General features: G+C 42.9%; 1 protein-coding gene across 1 annotated transcript in view; it reads right to left on the minus strand.

Moving 5' to 3' along the window:
* The window catches only part of LOC126268057 (carboxypeptidase B-like), an 86,536-nt gene that overhangs the window by 57,302 nt on the left and 11,585 nt on the right, over positions 1 to 17,649 (minus strand). The window contains exons 2-3 of the mRNA XM_049973491.1: positions 15,636 to 15,845; positions 6,835 to 6,931 (exon numbers count right to left, since the gene is read on the minus strand). Of these exons, the coding sequence (XP_049829448.1) occupies positions 6,835 to 6,931; positions 15,636 to 15,845 (307 nt within the window). The remainder of the gene's footprint in view (positions 1 to 6,834; positions 6,932 to 15,635; positions 15,846 to 17,649) is intronic.

Genomic DNA, 17,649 nt, shown 5'->3' on the forward strand with positions numbered 1-17,649 from the left:
TTTCTCAATAAAAACTATTTTATTCGCGATCACGCATTGTCAGTTTGGCAAGCACTAGGTGAGTAAACAGTATCTGGCATGTGCCTATCATTCCGCCTGAAGGAACGCTCGTCATTATTTTAATACTGCTCAGATCAAGAGAGGGAATTAAATCCTTGGGTAAGTTTCGATTCCAGTCGCTTAGTGTTAAAAATACGATGGGTTACGTGGATTCCACCAAAATTACAACGGAATTGGCAATCTATTTTTGTGTGAGTTGTTAATCTTTTCTCATTCGAAGAAGCATTACCGTTTGTGAGTAACGGCCACATTTCTCTTGGTGAATGGTTTAACTGTACTTCCTTTGTCACAGTGTAATTTGCCAAACTCATCTCACAGCAGCTATTGAGACAGAATTCCGAAACGGAGTTCCTCATTAAACAAGTAACTGGCAATCACAGAGCTCAATAGCTTACGAAAAACGTCATAGTGTCGGTTTTCAGTAACATAAAAGAAGAAATTTCATGTTTATTTTTATACTAGGAAGCTCTTGTTTCGCTAGCTGTCGATAACGAGTAAAAAATTAGTCACTGTAGTGAAATACATAAAAAGGGAAGTATAAGTACTGATATATCGCCATAGGTAAGAAAGTTCCGTGCGTTTAAGAAATGACAAAACTGACTCTTCCTTGTGTGCTATCATTAGCCAAACTTTCTACTCGATGTCTGGAGCGGTTTAGGAGATATGAGAGATGTTGCGAGTGTTTCATTCTTGCGGGCGTGAGATCGGAAGTGAGCGCGCTACATGGGATCCATTTTCTCGAGATCGGAGGCAGATGGAGACCTCCTCCCAAATCTAAACAAAAATTCAGCATGTTAGCTAAATTTCATGCTCAGCAACATATGGTGTAATACGCACCAAACGCAAAATCATAGAAACCCCTAATTTTCGTTGCAAACTTTTTGAGTTTTGCGTAGTGTCTTACTAAAATGTGTACATCACAATAAGAACGGTCAATAGCGAGTTTATGGGCACTTCGTCACGAAGCTGACATATAACGCTACAAGTATAACGCTACAAATTATATATTTTCAGTGAATAGTTTTTGTAAAATCGTTTGAGAAAGATAACAGGTTGGGCGCGCTTCGGTTCTGTCAGCGCAGAGCGTCGCTAGCCGGAGCGTGCGAAGTATGGTGTACGCTTCGCAATATGCGCTGCACCCGCGCGAACCCTGCGGCACGTGCGTGTCGCGCTGTAGTGTCGTGTCACGTCACACGTGCTATACGCGTCTCAATTTGCGCCTAGCCTTAGTGCTGACTGCTACGCTGACTTCGTTACTGGGCGGTAGACTTCATTATCCACGGCTATGGATTACTGATCTTCTCATGAGGCAGGAAGTGTAAGACTAATACTAGAACAATTTCACACACTAGATCTTTCTTAACGATGACTAGAGAATCGAGTGCGAACTACATGAAAGCTAGCGATCCCATTGATCGAGTGCTCTAAACTAGTGGAGGTGGAGTATTTATGTTTTCGAGGAGAGGCTCCGTTCTGTGACATCATTCGTAATGACTGAATCTGCTCTGCTCTTCTAGAGTTTTCAGCGGTCTTCAGTTTCACTGCATTTGCTTAGTAAATTTGTTACTGAGTCTCCACTGCGTAGTGAAATGCCTGATAGGCGCTGCTGAGTCGTACATGGTATCCCTTACATGATATGAGAGTAACGAATGCAGTTCGGTCTGTGCTCTTCTAACCATTTTTTTGCAGAGCTCTGTCGCAGCTGCGTACAAAATGTCGAGGTTTGTTGAAATGTTTACGCTCCCTAGTTGGCGGCTGTTGATAATTCCGGGCGAATGAGTAACACCAGCTGTTCGAACTTAGAAAATTTTTCCTCTCCCGCTTCCTTACTGATTTTCTACTTAGCTTATCTTTACTTGCTGTATACTTAAGAACTACTTGTTTAAGTCTGTCTCGTTCAACACACTCGCATAGGCTTCTATGTCTCGTTCCTACCTTGCAGAAAAATGTGGGCCATACTCAGTGGCCAATAAATATGATGTAACATTCCTTTTAGTAGGTTGCTATACCATTTGCACCTCTGGAAAGAGGATGTAATCTTTGTAGCTGAAGCCGTTTGCGCCTCAGTATTTCTGCCAAACTGCTACTATTAAAATTTCCATACCTGTAGTGCTTGCTGGGTAATAAAATGAGTTCTTAGTACCTCTCACACTTTTGTCAATTTCCCTTGTCTGGCTGAGTGTTACATTTACTGACACAGCGACCATTACCGGTAATTCCTCCTGTTATATCCTAGACTCCCCCCCCCCCCCCCATGAACCTTGCCGTTGGTGGGGAGGCTTGCGTGCCTCAGCGATACAGATAGCCGGACCATAGGTGCAACTACAACGGAGGGGTATCTGTTCAGAGGCCAGACAAACGTGTGGTTCCTGAAGAGGGGCAGCAGCCTTTTCAGTAGTTGCAGGGGCAACAGTCTGGATGATTGACTGATCTGGCCTTGCAACATTAACGAAAAGGGCCTTGCTGTGCTGGTACTGCGAACTGCTGAAAGCAAGGAGAAACTACAGCCGTAATTTTTCCCGAGGACATGCAGCTTTACTGTATGATTAAATGATGATGGCATCCTCTTGGGTAAAATATTCCGGAGGTAAAATAGTCCCCCATTCGGATCTCCGGGCGGGGACTACTCAGGAGGATGTCGTTATCGGGAGAAAGAAAACTGGCGTTCTACGGATCGGAGCGTGGAATGTAAGATCCCTTAATCGGGCAGGTAGGTTAGAAAATTTAAAAAGGGAAATGGATAGGTTAAAGTTAGATATAGTGGGAATTAGCGAAGTTCGGTGGCAGGAGGAACAAGACTTCTGGTCAGGTGACTACAGGGTTATAAACACAAAATCAAATAGGGGTAATGCAGGAGTAGGTTTAATAATGAATAGGAAAATAGGAATGCGGGTAAGCTACTACAAACAGCATAGTGAACGCAGTATTGTGGCCAAGATAGATACGAAGCCCACACCTACTACAGTAGTACAAGTTTATATGCCAACTAACTCTGCAGATGACGAAGAAATTGAAGAAATGTACTATGAAATAAAAGAAATTATTCAGATAGTGAAGGGAGACGAAAATTTAATAGTAATGGGTGACTGGAATTCGAGTGTAGGAAAAGGGAGAGAAGGAAACATAGTAGGTGAATATGGATTAGGGCTAAGAAATGAAAGAGGAAGCCGCCTAGTAGAATTATGCACAGAGCACAACTTAATCATAGCTAACACTTGGTTTAAGAATCATGAAAGAAGGTTGTATACGTGCAAGAACCCTGGAGATACTAAAAGGTATCAGATAGATTATATAATGGTAAGACAGAGATTTAGGAACCAGGTTTTAAGTTGTAAGACATTTCCAGGGGCAGATGTGGACTCTGACCACAATCTATTGGTTATGACCTGTAGATTAAAACTGAAGAAACTGCAAAAATGTGGGAAATTAAGGAGATGGGACCTGGATAAACTGAAAGGACCAGAGGTAGTACAGAGTTTCAGGGAGAGCATAAGGGAACAATTGACAGGAATAGGGGAAAGAAATACAGTAGAAGAAGAATGGGTAGCTCTGAGGGATGAAGTAGTGAAGGCAGCAGAGGATAAAGTAGGTAAAAAGACGAGGGCTACTAGAAATCCTTGGGTAACAGAAGAAATATTGAATTTAATTGATGAAAGGAGAAAATATAAAAATGCAGTAAATGAAGCAGGCAAAAAGAATACAAACGTCTCAAAAATGAGATCGACAGGAAGTGCAAAATGGCTAAACAGGGATGGCTAGAGGACAAATGTAAGGATGTAGAAGCTTATCTCACTAGGGGTAAGATAGATACTGCCTACAGGAAAATTAAAGAGACCTTTGGGGAGAAGAGAACCACGTGTATGAATATCAAGAGCTCAGATGGCAACCCAGTTCTAAGCAAAGAAGGGAAGGCAGAAAGGTGGAAGGAGTATATAGAAGGTTTATACAAGGGCGATATACTTGAGGACAATATTATGGAAATGGAAGAGGATGTAGATGAAGACGAAATGGGAGTTTGACAGAGCACTGAAAGACCTGACTCGAAACAAGGTCCCCAGAGTAGACAACATTCCATTGCAACTACTGACGGCCTTGGGAGAGCCAGTCAGGACAAAACTCTACCAGCTGGTGAGCAAGATGTGTGAGACAGGGGAAATATCCTCAGACTTCAAGAAGAATATAATAATTCGAATCCCAAAGAAAGAAGGTGCTGACAGATGTGAAAATTACCGAACTATCAGTTTAATAAATCACAGCTGCAAAATACTAACGCGAATTCTTTGCAGACGAATGGAAAAACTGGTAGATGCGGACCTCGGGGAGGATCAGTTTGGATTCCGTCGAAATGTTGGAACACTTGAGGCAATACTGATCTTACGACTTATCTTAGAAGAAAGATTTAAAAAAGGCAAACCTACGTTTCTAGCATTTGTAGACTTAGAGAAAGCTTTTGACTATGTTGACTGGAATACTCTTTTTCAAATTCTAAAGGTGGCAGGGGTAAAATACAGGGAGCGAAAGGCTATTTACAATTTGTACAGAAACCAGATGGCAGACATAAGAGTCGAGGGGCATGAAAGGGAAGCAGTGGTTGGGAAAGGAGTGAGACAGGGTTGTAGCCTCTCCCCGATGTTATTCAATCTGTATATTGAGCAAGCAGTAAAGGAAACAAAAGAAAAATTTGGAGTAGATATTAAAATTCATGGAGACGAAGTAAAAACTTTGAGGTTCGCCGATGACATTGTAATTCTGTCAGAGACGGCAAAGGACTTGGAAGAGCAGTTGAACGGAATGGACAGTGTCTTGAAAGGAGGATATAAGATGAACATTAACAAAAGCAAAACGAGGATAATGGAATGTAGTCAAATTAAATCGGGTGATGCTGAGGGAATTAGATTAGGAAATGAGACACTTAAAGTAGTAAAGGAGTTTTGCTATTTAGGAAGTAAAATAACTGATGATGGTCGAAGTAGAGAGGATATAAAATGTAGACTGGCAATGGCAAGGAAAGCGTTTCTGAAGAAGAGAAGTTTGTTAACATCGAATATAGATTTATGTATCAGGAAGTCGTTTCTGAAAGTATTTGTTTGGAGTGTAGCCATGTATGGAAGTGAAACATGGACGATAACTAGTTTGGACAAGAAGAGAATAGAAGCTTTCGAAATGTGGTGCTACAGAAGAATACTGAAGATAAGGTGGATAGATCACGTAACTAATGAGGAGGTATTGAACAGGATTGGGGAGAAGAGAAGTTTGTGGCACAACTTGACTAGAAGAAGGGATCGGTTGGTAGGACATGTTTCGAGGTATCAAGGGATCACAAATTTAGCATTGGAGGGCAGCGTGGAGGGTAAAAATCGTAGAGGGAGACCGAGAGGTGAGTACACTAAGCAGATTCAGAAGGATGTAGGTTGCAGTAGGTACTGGGAGATGAAGCAGCTTGCACAGGATAGAGTAGCATGGAGAGCTGCATCAAACCAGTCTCAGGACTGAAGACAACAACAACAATCCCACACCATTGGCCGCTCAGTAGCAGCAAACAGACTAAGGAATTACCGGCTCACACGTAGACTGCTGTTAACCCCGAAACACAAGCGGTTGCAATGACCCAGGAGCATGGACTGCTGATGAACGGCATCATATTGAATTCAGTGATGCATTTAGGCTCTGAACCATCCCGGATGACAGTCGGCGGCCGCTATAGCGGCAGCCTGGGGAGAAGAACAATTGTTCTAATGTTTTGAGGAGACATGAAGGAGATATTCCTGGCGACATGGTGTGGGGAATCATCTTGTATGATTTCACGTCACGACTGGTAGTGACTGAGGGACCGCTGATAGCGTAACAGTAAATGATGAGCATTGTCTGTGCTCATGTGTTGCCCCTCATGCTACAATATCGTGGTACGGTTTTTCGACATGACAATGTTCGTACACACCTGGAACGTTCCTCTATCGACAGTCTGCCTGAAGTCGAGGTACTTCTGTGGCCATCGAGATCCCCAGATCCATTTCAAGGGTAACATATGTGGGTCCAGCTCGGACTTCAACACCACCTCAGTGCCAGGTTTTTGGATATCAAGGACTAGTCACACCAGTCTCTGTTGGTCTATCAGGGACAGGAGACACCGGCTGGTTAAGTAATTGTCAGTGTCAATGAAATTCACCAACATCCTTGTAACTTAAGATGTTATTTTATTTTGAAGGTTACCAGTTTCAGCATTTCATTATGCCGTCTTCGAATGAAGCACTAGTGTAACGATTAATTCATAACATCCAGGGATTTATGGCTCTATATCATATTTTCTTTCGTTCGGAGACATGCATATGGCGCTTGAAGACGGCATAATGAAATGCTGGAACTGATAGCCTCAAAAATAAAATAAAATAACATCTCAAGTAACATGACTGTAGGTGAATTTCATTGACATTCTTAGTTACACTAATAGTTCGCCAGCTTGCTTCAGGAAACATACGACGGCTTTATGACACATTTCCCAACTGAATCAGTGCATGCATCCAGTTAGATGGGGAGCAACATCATTCTGATAAGAGGACTTATATTGCCATTTTCTTTGTACAATACACTCGATTTCGCGATCACTGAGTAACATCACATACCTTTTTCTCCAGGGAAGATTCATTTCGTTTTTCCTTCCGGGTGCATCACTTTATTGTCAAGTAGAGTAATTTAAGTTACCCACGATAACGTAGCTGCACACCACTGCGTAAACTTATGATTTTGAATTTGCACTTTTGCCCTGTGGTAACATACCTCATCATACTGAAGATACTCGGTGAATGATATGCGAGACTCGGGGTTTTTAGAGACTGCTCTGGTCTGCGCCCGTTGTCGCTCCTTTTCGAAGACCCTGCAAACCGACACTGAAATCTTATACATAGACTACAAATCTCTTGATACAAAAATTGCATCGACAATGCTAATAATTTAACCATAACGTCTACGATACCTATATAGAAACACCATAGTCCTGAACTGACGATTATACACAGAGGACACTGGACACAAACGTCCAGATGCGAGGTGAAAATTTCCTGTTAAAACATTATAAGTCCAGTCTTTGCCAATCTTGAAGTTGTAATCTGGGCTGTGGGGGAATCATCCTACTGAAGGGAACACGATACCTGACGTACGATTGGTTTGTTGGTTTGGGGGAGGGGACCAAACAGCGAGGTCATCAGTCCCATTGGCATAGGGAAGAATGGGGAAGGAAATCGGCCGTGCCATTTCAAAGAAACCATTCCGACATTTGCCTAAAGTGATATAGAAAAATCACGGAAAACCTAAATCAGTATGGCCGGACGCGAGTTTGAACCGTTGTCCACCTGATTGCGAGTCCAGTGTGCTAGCCACTGAATAAGCTCGCTCTGTCCTTATGTACGATCGGCAGCAACGCTGTTGCCTGACCTATCTCTATGACGCTTCACAAATAGATTTTCACTTTAATTATGGTCATGGATGCAAGTACTAGTCATCATGGACAGCACTGCCTTGTCTGGCGAAATTACGTTGAAGAAAATGTTATCAACCACCGAGATACCGGTCTCCCGGTTAAAGAATTGGCCTAAATGGTGGAACGCTAAAATTATCTAATTTGCTATGTCACTCAGTCGTCATGTTTCAGAACACTATTTATATGGGTGAGAAGTAAACTATCCTTAAAGATACAATATGGTTTTTGCGCTCAAATCATTATCTAGATTATCGCAGTAATTCTGAAATTTGCAATTTGTATATGAGCTGAATTAAATACATTATAAGCATGACAACAATATAATACAGCTTCTAGTCCAATCGCTTTTGAAATGTATAAATGTCCGTAACAGTCATATCATCCCCTATCATATTTTGTAATTGCACAAAGAGACTTTTGAACATTGTTGTACGTGAATGGAACGGGAGGAAGTCCTAACATCGGGTACAGTGGGATGTACCCTCTGTCATTCATTTCACAGTGGTTTGCACGGCAAGCATGTATAGGTAGATCTAAATCAAGAGTAATGAAATGTAGTCGAATAAAATCTTGTGAAGGTGAGTGAATTAGGGGCGTAAAACGTAGAATGGGACCAGCAAGAAAAGAGTTCAGAACGAAAAAGAGACATGTTCACACCGAATTCACATTTAAGTGCTTCTTCGTCTTTTCTAAAGATAATTGTCTGAAGTGCAGCCTTATACGGAAGTGAAAGGTGATAGACAAGCAGTTCAGACAAGAAGATAATAGAAGCATTTAAAATATGATGCCACAGAATAATGGTAAATACCAGATTGGTAGAGCGAGTAACTGAAGACAAGGTACTTATTCGAATTGGGCGGGAAAAGAAATTTATGGAACAAAGTGAACAAAATGGGAATCAGTTGATAGGATACATATTGATGCATCAAGTATTCGTGATGCGGCAATGGAGGAAAGTGTTTGCGGGAGAGGGGTCAAAATTTCATACGGAATCCAAGGCTAGACTTGAGTAAGCACCTATCCAGCGGTTATTCAGAGATGGAGAGGCTTCCACAGTATAGACTAGCGTGGAGAGCTACATCAACCGTATTTTCGGACAGAGTGTACCCTGTGTACTAACGCTTGTTATCGCCCACGTATTTGAACGGGTTCGAAAATGTGAATTACGGGATATAATTAATGGTCTACACGCGTGGGAAAGAGAAGCTGTTGTATTTAAATATGGAGAACAAGGTAGATTGTTGATCCGAACATCGACGAAGGGTTTTTAACGCAATGAAGAAGGTGTAATAATACCGATATGCGGCTGGGTAGGTAATAAAAAGCACGGTTGTTTAGTAACGGATGCGTATCAGCTCAATAATTATAAGCGTATTTAGATTCCATTAACCTGAAGAAATGGGAATTGAACATACAGTAAGCTTCCTTCATCTGTTTCTTCCGTTGAGGAAAGGAAGCTAGTGTAGGAGCGAACGCGTTAATAAAATTGTAATCGGAATTGTGTAACGAGTATGCCTGAGAAACTTTAAAAAAAATTATCTTAGGTGTGTGTGTGTGTGTTTGTGTGTGTGTGTGTGTGTGTGTGTGTATTGAATCGGGGACATAGAAACGACAGAGAGGCTTCGTCCCACCATAGCCATCAGTGGTTTACAACCCCACAACAGGCCACAGCAGTCCACCCACCCCATCGCTGCGCCATACCGAACCCAGGGTTATTGTGCGGTTGGGCCCCCAGTGGACCCCCTCCCCCCCTCTCCCCACTTCCCCCCCCCCTACCCACCTCCCAGGAACCACGCATACCAGACGAGTGTAACCCCAAATGTCTGCGTGGTAGAGCAATTATGGTGTGCGCATATGTGGAGACAGTGTATGCAGAGCAACCGCCGACATAGTGTAACTGAGACGGAATAAGGGGAACCAGCCCGCATTCGCCGAGGCAGATGGAAAACCGCCTTAAGAACCATCCACAGGCTGGCCGGCACACCGGACCTCGACACTAATCCGGCGGGCGGATTCGTGCTGGGGACCGGCACGCCTCCAGCTCGGGAAGCAGCGCGTTAGACCGTGTGGCTAGCCGGGCAAGCTATTATCTGAGTTACCTCATGTTCAGTTGAAGTCAGTTCTACTGGTTTAAATATTTTCTTACAGTTGTAGAGAACTTCGAAACAACTAAGAAGATTGTGAATCATTGGGACGAAATGTTAAAAAAAACTGCACATTTATCACAGTGTAAAGACACTTGTTATCAGATTCGTCACTTATAGTAATTATACCCTGACATGGTGTTTCTAACCTAGCTCCGCTTGTTTAAATGTATGCACTGCATAACCTAATGTTTGTGTCATGCACTTGCATTTGAACAGCGTCGTCAGTTTGTCATTTATAATACTTATTTCCTGAGATGAGTTGTTTCACTGTAGCACAATTTGTTTGAAAGCACTCCCTGTGTACCTAACGCTTGTTTAACGCCCACGTATTTGAACAGGTTCGAAAACGTGAATTACGTGATATAATTAATGGTCTACACGCGTGGGAAAGAGAAGCTGTTGTACTTAAATATGGAGGACAAGGTATCCATGAAGTTGGATATGGCTACTGTGCCTATCTGACTGAATCTCTAACGATATAATTAAGAGCTATTCACTACGACAAGACCAATTTTAATATGTTCCCCAGCTATATCGGTATGTGAACTTCAACAAAATCAGCACATATTGTATCGGTTTGCAGTAGGGTTTTGGAGCATATACTGTATTCAAACATTATGAATCACCTCGAAGGAAACGATCTGTTGATACGTAATCAGCATGGTTTCAGAAAACATCGCTCTTGTGCAACGCAGCTAGCTCTTTATTCGCATGAAGTAATGGCCGCTATCGACAGGGGATCTCAAGTTGATTCCGTATTTCTAGATTTCCGGAAAGCTTTTGACACGGTTCCTCACAAGCGACTTCTAATCAAGTTGCGGGCCTATGGGGTATCGTCTCAGTTGTGCGACTGGATTCGTGATTTCCTGTCGGGAAGGTCGCAGTTCATAGTAATAGACGGCAAATCATCGAGTAAAACTGAAGTGATATCAGGTGTTCCCCAGGGAAGCGTCATGGGACCTCTGCTGTTCCTGATCTGTATAAATGACCTGGGTGACAATCTGAGCAGTTCTCTTAGGTTGTTCGCAGATGATGCTGTAACTTACCGTCTAGTAAGGTCATCCGAAGTTCAGTATCAGTTCTAAAGCGATTTAGAAAAGATTGCTGTATGGTGTGTCAGGTGTCAGTTGACGCTAAATAACGAAAAGTGTGAGGTGATCCACATGAGTTCCAAAAGAAATCCGTTGGAGTTCGATAAATAGTACAATTCTCAAGGCTGTCAATTCAAATAAGTACATGGGTGTTAAAATTACGAACAACTTCAGTTGGAAAGAACACATAGATAATATTGTGGGGAAGGCGAGCCAAAAGTTGCGTTTCATTGGCAGGACACTTAGAAGATGCAACAAGTCCACTAAAGAGACAGCTTACACTACACTCGTTCGTCCTCTGTTAGACATTGCTGCGCGGTGTGGGATCCTTACCAGGTGGGATTGATGGAGGACATCGAAAGGGTGCAAAAATGACAGCTCGTTTTGTATTATCACGTAATAGGGGAGAGAGCGTGGCAGATATGATACGCGAATTGGGATGGAAGTCATTACAGCAAAGACGTTTTTCGTCGCGGCGAGATATTTTCACGAAATTTCAGTCACCAACTTTCTCTTCCGAATGCGAAAATATTTTGTTGAACCCAACCTACATAGGTAGGAATGACCATCAAAATAAAATACGAGAAATCAGAGCTCGAACAGAAAGGTTTAGGTGTTCGTTTTTCCCGCGCGCTGTTAGGGAGTGGAATGGTAGAGAGATAGTATGATTGTGGTTCGATGAACCCTCTGCCAAGCACTTAAATGTGAATTGCAGAGTAGATATGTAGATGTATAAACTGGAGAGTGACTTCTTCTGCACCTGACGATGATCCGTGTTATTTTATATTTTTTTATTTGCTGGCATCTAAATTTAACCTACTACCTAATGAATAGGACGGGCTTGTTTGCACAATTTTAAATTGTACACATACTTAAAACAAAGCTAATTTCGTTTTTTCATATTCTAAAATGTCTTACCAGAAAAAGGAAATGCTTAAAATTAACAATTTATGTATTACGAACGTAGGAAGGTAGGAAAGAGTTCATATTTGTAGACTACCACCACGAACGCTGCCTACGAGGGAGTATCTAAGGAAAAAAAAGACATTGAGCCTCTCGCTCCTCGGCAGCAACTGCCCGATCTGCTACAACTTCTCGCTATTCTAGGGCGAAGATATCAGGTAGCGCGGTTCCCCATCTAGGGGCTAGGATCTCAGGTAGCGTGGTTCCCCATCTAGGTTAGAAGACAGTCAGGTAACTTAGCCGAGAGTCGCTTATGTAGGATGATCTGTGGGATCTTCTTCTATATTAATATTACGGCTGATCGCATCCAAAGCGCATCTAGGGGCTAGGATCTCAGGTAGCGCGATTCAGATGATGTACATTCTCACAAGTCAATGTTTTCAAATATGTTCCATTGCTGCAAATAAACCAAAGTACGCACCTTATGTGTTACAAGCTATATGAGGGTAAAAGGATTACATTCTCCTCTATGGTTCATTTCTCGAACAGACTATACTTTATGAACCAGGATCTACACAGCACAGCATAAAAAGTTAAACACCCAGAAGGCTCGGTCGGCTGTCGATGTAACTTCGAACACGTACTCACCATCGGCTGATAGGTAAGTGACTAGAGCTGCAAGTCTCTGTAACAGATAGAACGGCCACCTGAGTGAGTTAACGTTGTTCGTGTTTAGCGTTTTTACCAGTTCTGGGAAGATGTATAAAGATGCATAAGGGTCGGGAAAAACACCAGACGTTTTGATCACTGTGAAGGACAGGGAGACATTACGTACTCGTGAGAGATTGTGTCATCAGCACCTGACAGAGTTGGAATGGGGTCTTGTTGTTGGCTTTGTTTGGACGGCTGGTCGAATCGTGCAATATCCAGATTTGCAGGACTTTCGTATGTGGCACTGGCCTGATGCTGAATTGCATGGAACTTGAAGGCAGGTATAATCGGAGTCAAGATTGCAATCGTTCACATCTGACCACCACAAGGCAGGATCACCTTGTTGTGCACAAAACACAAGATATCCCTCTGACGTCTGCGCCTGACATCCGAGAGGAAGTAAAAGACTCCCCGCGAGTTTCTGGATTATCCTGCACCATTGGCCAGAGCCTAGCGGCAGCCAGACTAGAGAGCAACTGTGCCACCTGTTGGCTATTGTAAACACAACACAAACGGCTGCGGTTGGCGTGGTGGCATGACCGGGACTCAAAGACTGCTGATACATGGCGTCTCACCGTGTTCAGCTATGGATCGCGGTTCTTGCATACCCCAGATGCCGTTGGTGAGTATGACGGCTATCTGCAGAGGGGTTCCATGGGTCCAATGTTTTGAAGAGGTGAGGAAGCACAGCGGTTTTTCTTCAGGTACCATGGTGACTTCAGGTCGCTATTGGTAGTGACTAGGGGAACAATGGTAACGCATTGACTCCATGTGTCTTCATTTATTGCCTTTAATGCGACAGTGTCGTAGTGCCATTTTTCAACAGGACAATATTCGTATACACATGACTCATATCTGTCTGAACTGTCAGTGTGACTTTGGGGTACCTCTGTGGTCAGTAAGACGGACAGTCCGTCTCCAACAGAACATGACACAAAAGCCCCAGGATTGTAGATCTTTTACAGAGCGGGCTTCAGTGCAAGATGTTTATAATTGTTCCCACAACGAAACTTTTTCTCGACACCAGGCATAGAATCCAAAGAGATTCTGGTCATATGTAAAGTATACTACCGCAATCAATGTCCTTTCTGCGTGATAGGAGTGGGAATAATATCGATGACAGTACTGCTAAAGCAGATCTACTAAATACAGCATTTCAAAATTCCTCCACCAAAGAAGATGAAGCAAATACTTCAGAATCCGAATCAAGAACAGCTGCTAACATTAGTAACTTAGAACTTGATATCCTCGGAGTAGTGAAGCGACTTAAATCACTTACTGAAAGCCAGCCTGTATACCAATTAGGTTCCTTCCAGGGTATGCTGATGCAATTGCTCCGCACTTAACAATCATATTCAACCGCTCGCTTGATTAAAGATCCGTATCCAAAGATTGAAAAGTTGCCCAGGTCACACCAATATTCAAGAAAGGCAACAGGAGTAATCCACTAAATTACAGGTCCATATCGTTAAAGCCAGTATGCAGCAGGATTTTGGAACGTATTTTTTGTTGGAAAATTATGACTTACCTCGAAGAGAACGGTTTTTGACAGCCTGTCAACGCGAATTTAGAAAACATCGTCATCACCAACTGTTGAATGCTATTGGGAAGGGATTGCAAATTGATTCCGTGCTCTAGATTTCCAAAAGCCTTTTGCATTGTATATCCCAAGCGACATGTAATCAAATTGGGTACTTATGGAATACCGTCTCTGTTATGCGACTGGATTCGTGACTTTCTGTGAGAGAGGTCACAGATTGTAGCAACTGATGGAAAGTCATCGAGTAAAACAGAAGTGATTCCTCGCGGTTCGCAGGGTAGTGTTATAGGTCGCCTGCGTTCCTTATCTATGTAAACGATTTAGGAGACAATCTAAGCAGTCGGATGATACTTTCGTTTATTGTGTAGACAAGTCATCAGAAGATCATAACAAATTGCAAAACGATTTAGAGAATCTATCTCTACGGTGTGAAAATTGGCAATTGATCTTAAATAATGAAAAGTATGAGGTCAGGCAACTGAGTGTTAAATGGAATCCGTCAAACTTCGGATACACAATAAATCAATGAAACCTTAAGGCCGTAAATTCAAGAAGATTCTTTCGAATTAAAATTACGAACAACTTAAATAGGAGAGATCGCATAGAAAATGCTGTGGAGAAAGTGAACCAAAGAGTGAGATTTATTGGCAGAACACTTAGAAGATGCAACAGATGTACTAAAGAAACTGCCTACACTACGCTTGTCCGTCCTGTTTTGGAGTACTGCTGCGCGGTGTTGGATCATTACCAGACAGAATTAACGGAGTGCATCGAGAAAGTTCAAAGAAGAGCAGCACGTTTTGTATTATTGAGAAATAGGGGAGAGAACTTTGGACATAATTAAAACAAAGGCGTTTCTCGTTGCGGCCATATGTTACATTGAAAATTCAATCACCAACTTCCTCTTCCGAGTGTGAAATGTTCTGTTGACGCCGACCTACATAGATAGAAACGACAATCGTAATAAAATAATGGAAATCAGAGCTCGCACGGAAAGATGTAGTGTTTGTTTTTTCCTCGAGCTGTTCGAAACTGGAATAATAGAGAATTATTGTGAAGGTGATTAGATGAACTCTCTACCAGGCACTTAAGTGGGATTTGCAAACTATCCATGCAGATGTAGATGAGTGGAACCAGCTCGATCGTGAACTCCGTCCCAAGACCTATATCCAGGATACTAAGGACCAGTTACAACAGTTATGGGCCAGTTTGTTTCAGTAACAAGGCCACATAAACGACATATTACTTGGTGCTCCGTACTCTCCCAGTTTTCCAAACAACCTATATTTCCCTTATACATTAGTTGCCGTAGCCTGCGCTCTTGGTAAGAACTTTAAAAATTAACATAACCCTACTGAGCAAAGAGATGCGTGTACAGGTCGTATACAAATTAAGCACTAACCTGGCGCCCCAAGCGGCTAGCTGTGTTGCTTGGTCCTTAAACCTTGTCTGATTACGTGATTATGCACCGGCTTCGTGTCACCCTTTCAAACCGAATGCATGCACCCAGGCCAGAGTGGGGTACAACGTTGCACTGATAAGTTCTTTGAAAGTTTTATTCTATTTTGCAATCACTGAAATAACTTCGCATGGTCACTTAACCTGTGAATTTTCATTTTATCCTCCCCTTCTGGGTATTCCACAATTTTTGACAGGAAGTGCTGTGAATCTGTCGGAAGAGAGCGAGTATGAGAGAAAGAAAAGCTCACTGCTCGAGGTCGTTGATCAGCAGCTGGTGCTCTACTCTGTGGCGGTAGAGATGCTCCCGGAATTCTCGCTGCAAGTGTGGAGGGACCCTCACGTCCACAGGGTGGCCGGCGAGGTGCGCCTGCGACCAGAAGTCAAAGCCAGGACGCTGCCGCCACTCTGCCAGCACAGGCAGCTGCTCCTCCGTGGGCACCAGTCGGTACACTTTGTGTCTGCACGAAGAACACAGCCTTTAGAACAACGTCCAAACGCTAAGCACAATGAAGAATTTAAGAAATATTTCTGGACAGCTAAGAGACACAAGGTAAACATAGCACACGTAATATTACTCACCACGAGGACTTGGTTCAAATGGTTCAAATGGCTCTAAGCACTATGGGACTTAACTTCTGAGGTCATCAGTCCCCTGGAACATAGAACTACCTAAACCTAACTAACCTAAGGACATCACACACATCCATGCCCGAGGCAGGATTCGAACCTGCGACCGTAGCGGTCGCGCGGTTCCAGACTGTAGCGCCTAGAACCGCTCGGCCACTCAGGCCGGCCAAGGAACAGACTCCACAAGTTTTTTCAGGCATAAAATATCCGTTTGAAGCCACAGATTCATTACTAGAATCGGTGACGCTGCCAAATTGTTGTAGTATTGGTTGAAATGTTTCACTCGCTGTTCCAAATAGGCCCCAACATTTTCTGTGGGACTGAGATCAGATGATGTAGCGAGCCCGTCGACTTGCGAGAGGGTGCTTGAATGTCCGTCAAAATGGCAATGTATAAGTGCTGCTATATTAACACTCCTGTTGTCGTCTTGGAACATCGTACAGTTTACATCTTACTCGTCACGGTGGTGTAGAAGTAAAAACAACATTTGGTCACCTGGAAAGGTTGGTGAATAGGACCAAGTCATGGTAGGAAAAAACACCCCAAAATGTCACTTTAACAACTCCGGTCTGACCAACACACATACACACTGCAGGTTAAATTTATCTTTGAGTGGTCGATACTTTCCACGCCTTAAATCTCTTGAAGAGGCAAGTCGTCAGACCAGACTAAATGCCAGCAGCTAGCTACTGTCCAGCTGATGTGTTGTCTGTAATGGGTAATGTGACTAAAAAGAAGGATACATGCAACAATTTCGCTCTTGGGAAGTCACACACAGGGCTGCGGGACATGTAATTCCGTTCGTTAACCCCTTTCCTTCAACCACCATCTAAGCTGTGAGTTGCTGGACGTAGATCCATCTCGATGCTCCCTTACACCACCAAACAACAATCTTTCAACGGTATTACGGCGTACCAGGTGGTATATAACTTTGATTCCTGTCTCAGTCATCACGAATCACATGTCAGGGATAGTTCTGTTATTTCGCTGCTCACTGAGCTCAAGAAAGTTTCATGGAAGGTCTATAAGCTTTACAGCAACGTCGTCCCCATGACAGAGTCGAAGGAGAATTATGATTTTTACACGAATGCTGTTGACACTCATTTTTGTTGGTTGACATTACATTGGAAAGAGGAAGCTCTCCATAAGGACCACTCCCACCTAACGGCAGCTGCATTGCAGCTCACAATGCATGGTACCTGAAGTATCAATTACAACGACACGTACCAGTTTTTTTCTATAATTTGAGTGGGTATGACTCTCGATTTATTGTTGAGCACTTTACTGATTTCGGTATGAAAAGTGATTAGGTTAGTGTCACACCTGAGTGCATCAAGAAATATGTATTATTCTCCAAACAAATGACGCCTAGAATTATGCTGCACTTCCTCGAGTCGCTACGTTTTATCCAGGCAACACTCCGAAAACATGTCGAAACAATGTGTCGAGGTTACATGCACAAGATCCAATGTGCATTTCCCTATGATACAAAGTTTCAGCTTGCGACTAGGAAGGGGATTTTCCCTTATGAGTATCTGGATAGTATGGCAAAATTCTATGAAACAAGACTATCTGGTATAATTGTATTGTCTAGTAATCTCACTGGTAATGCCATAACGGATGCAGAGTATGAGC

This window comes from Schistocerca gregaria, chromosome 4, assembly GCF_023897955.1.
Source record: "Schistocerca gregaria isolate iqSchGreg1 chromosome 4, iqSchGreg1.2, whole genome shotgun sequence".
In the NCBI taxonomy this organism is placed as follows: domain Eukaryota; kingdom Metazoa; phylum Arthropoda; class Insecta; order Orthoptera; family Acrididae; genus Schistocerca; species Schistocerca gregaria.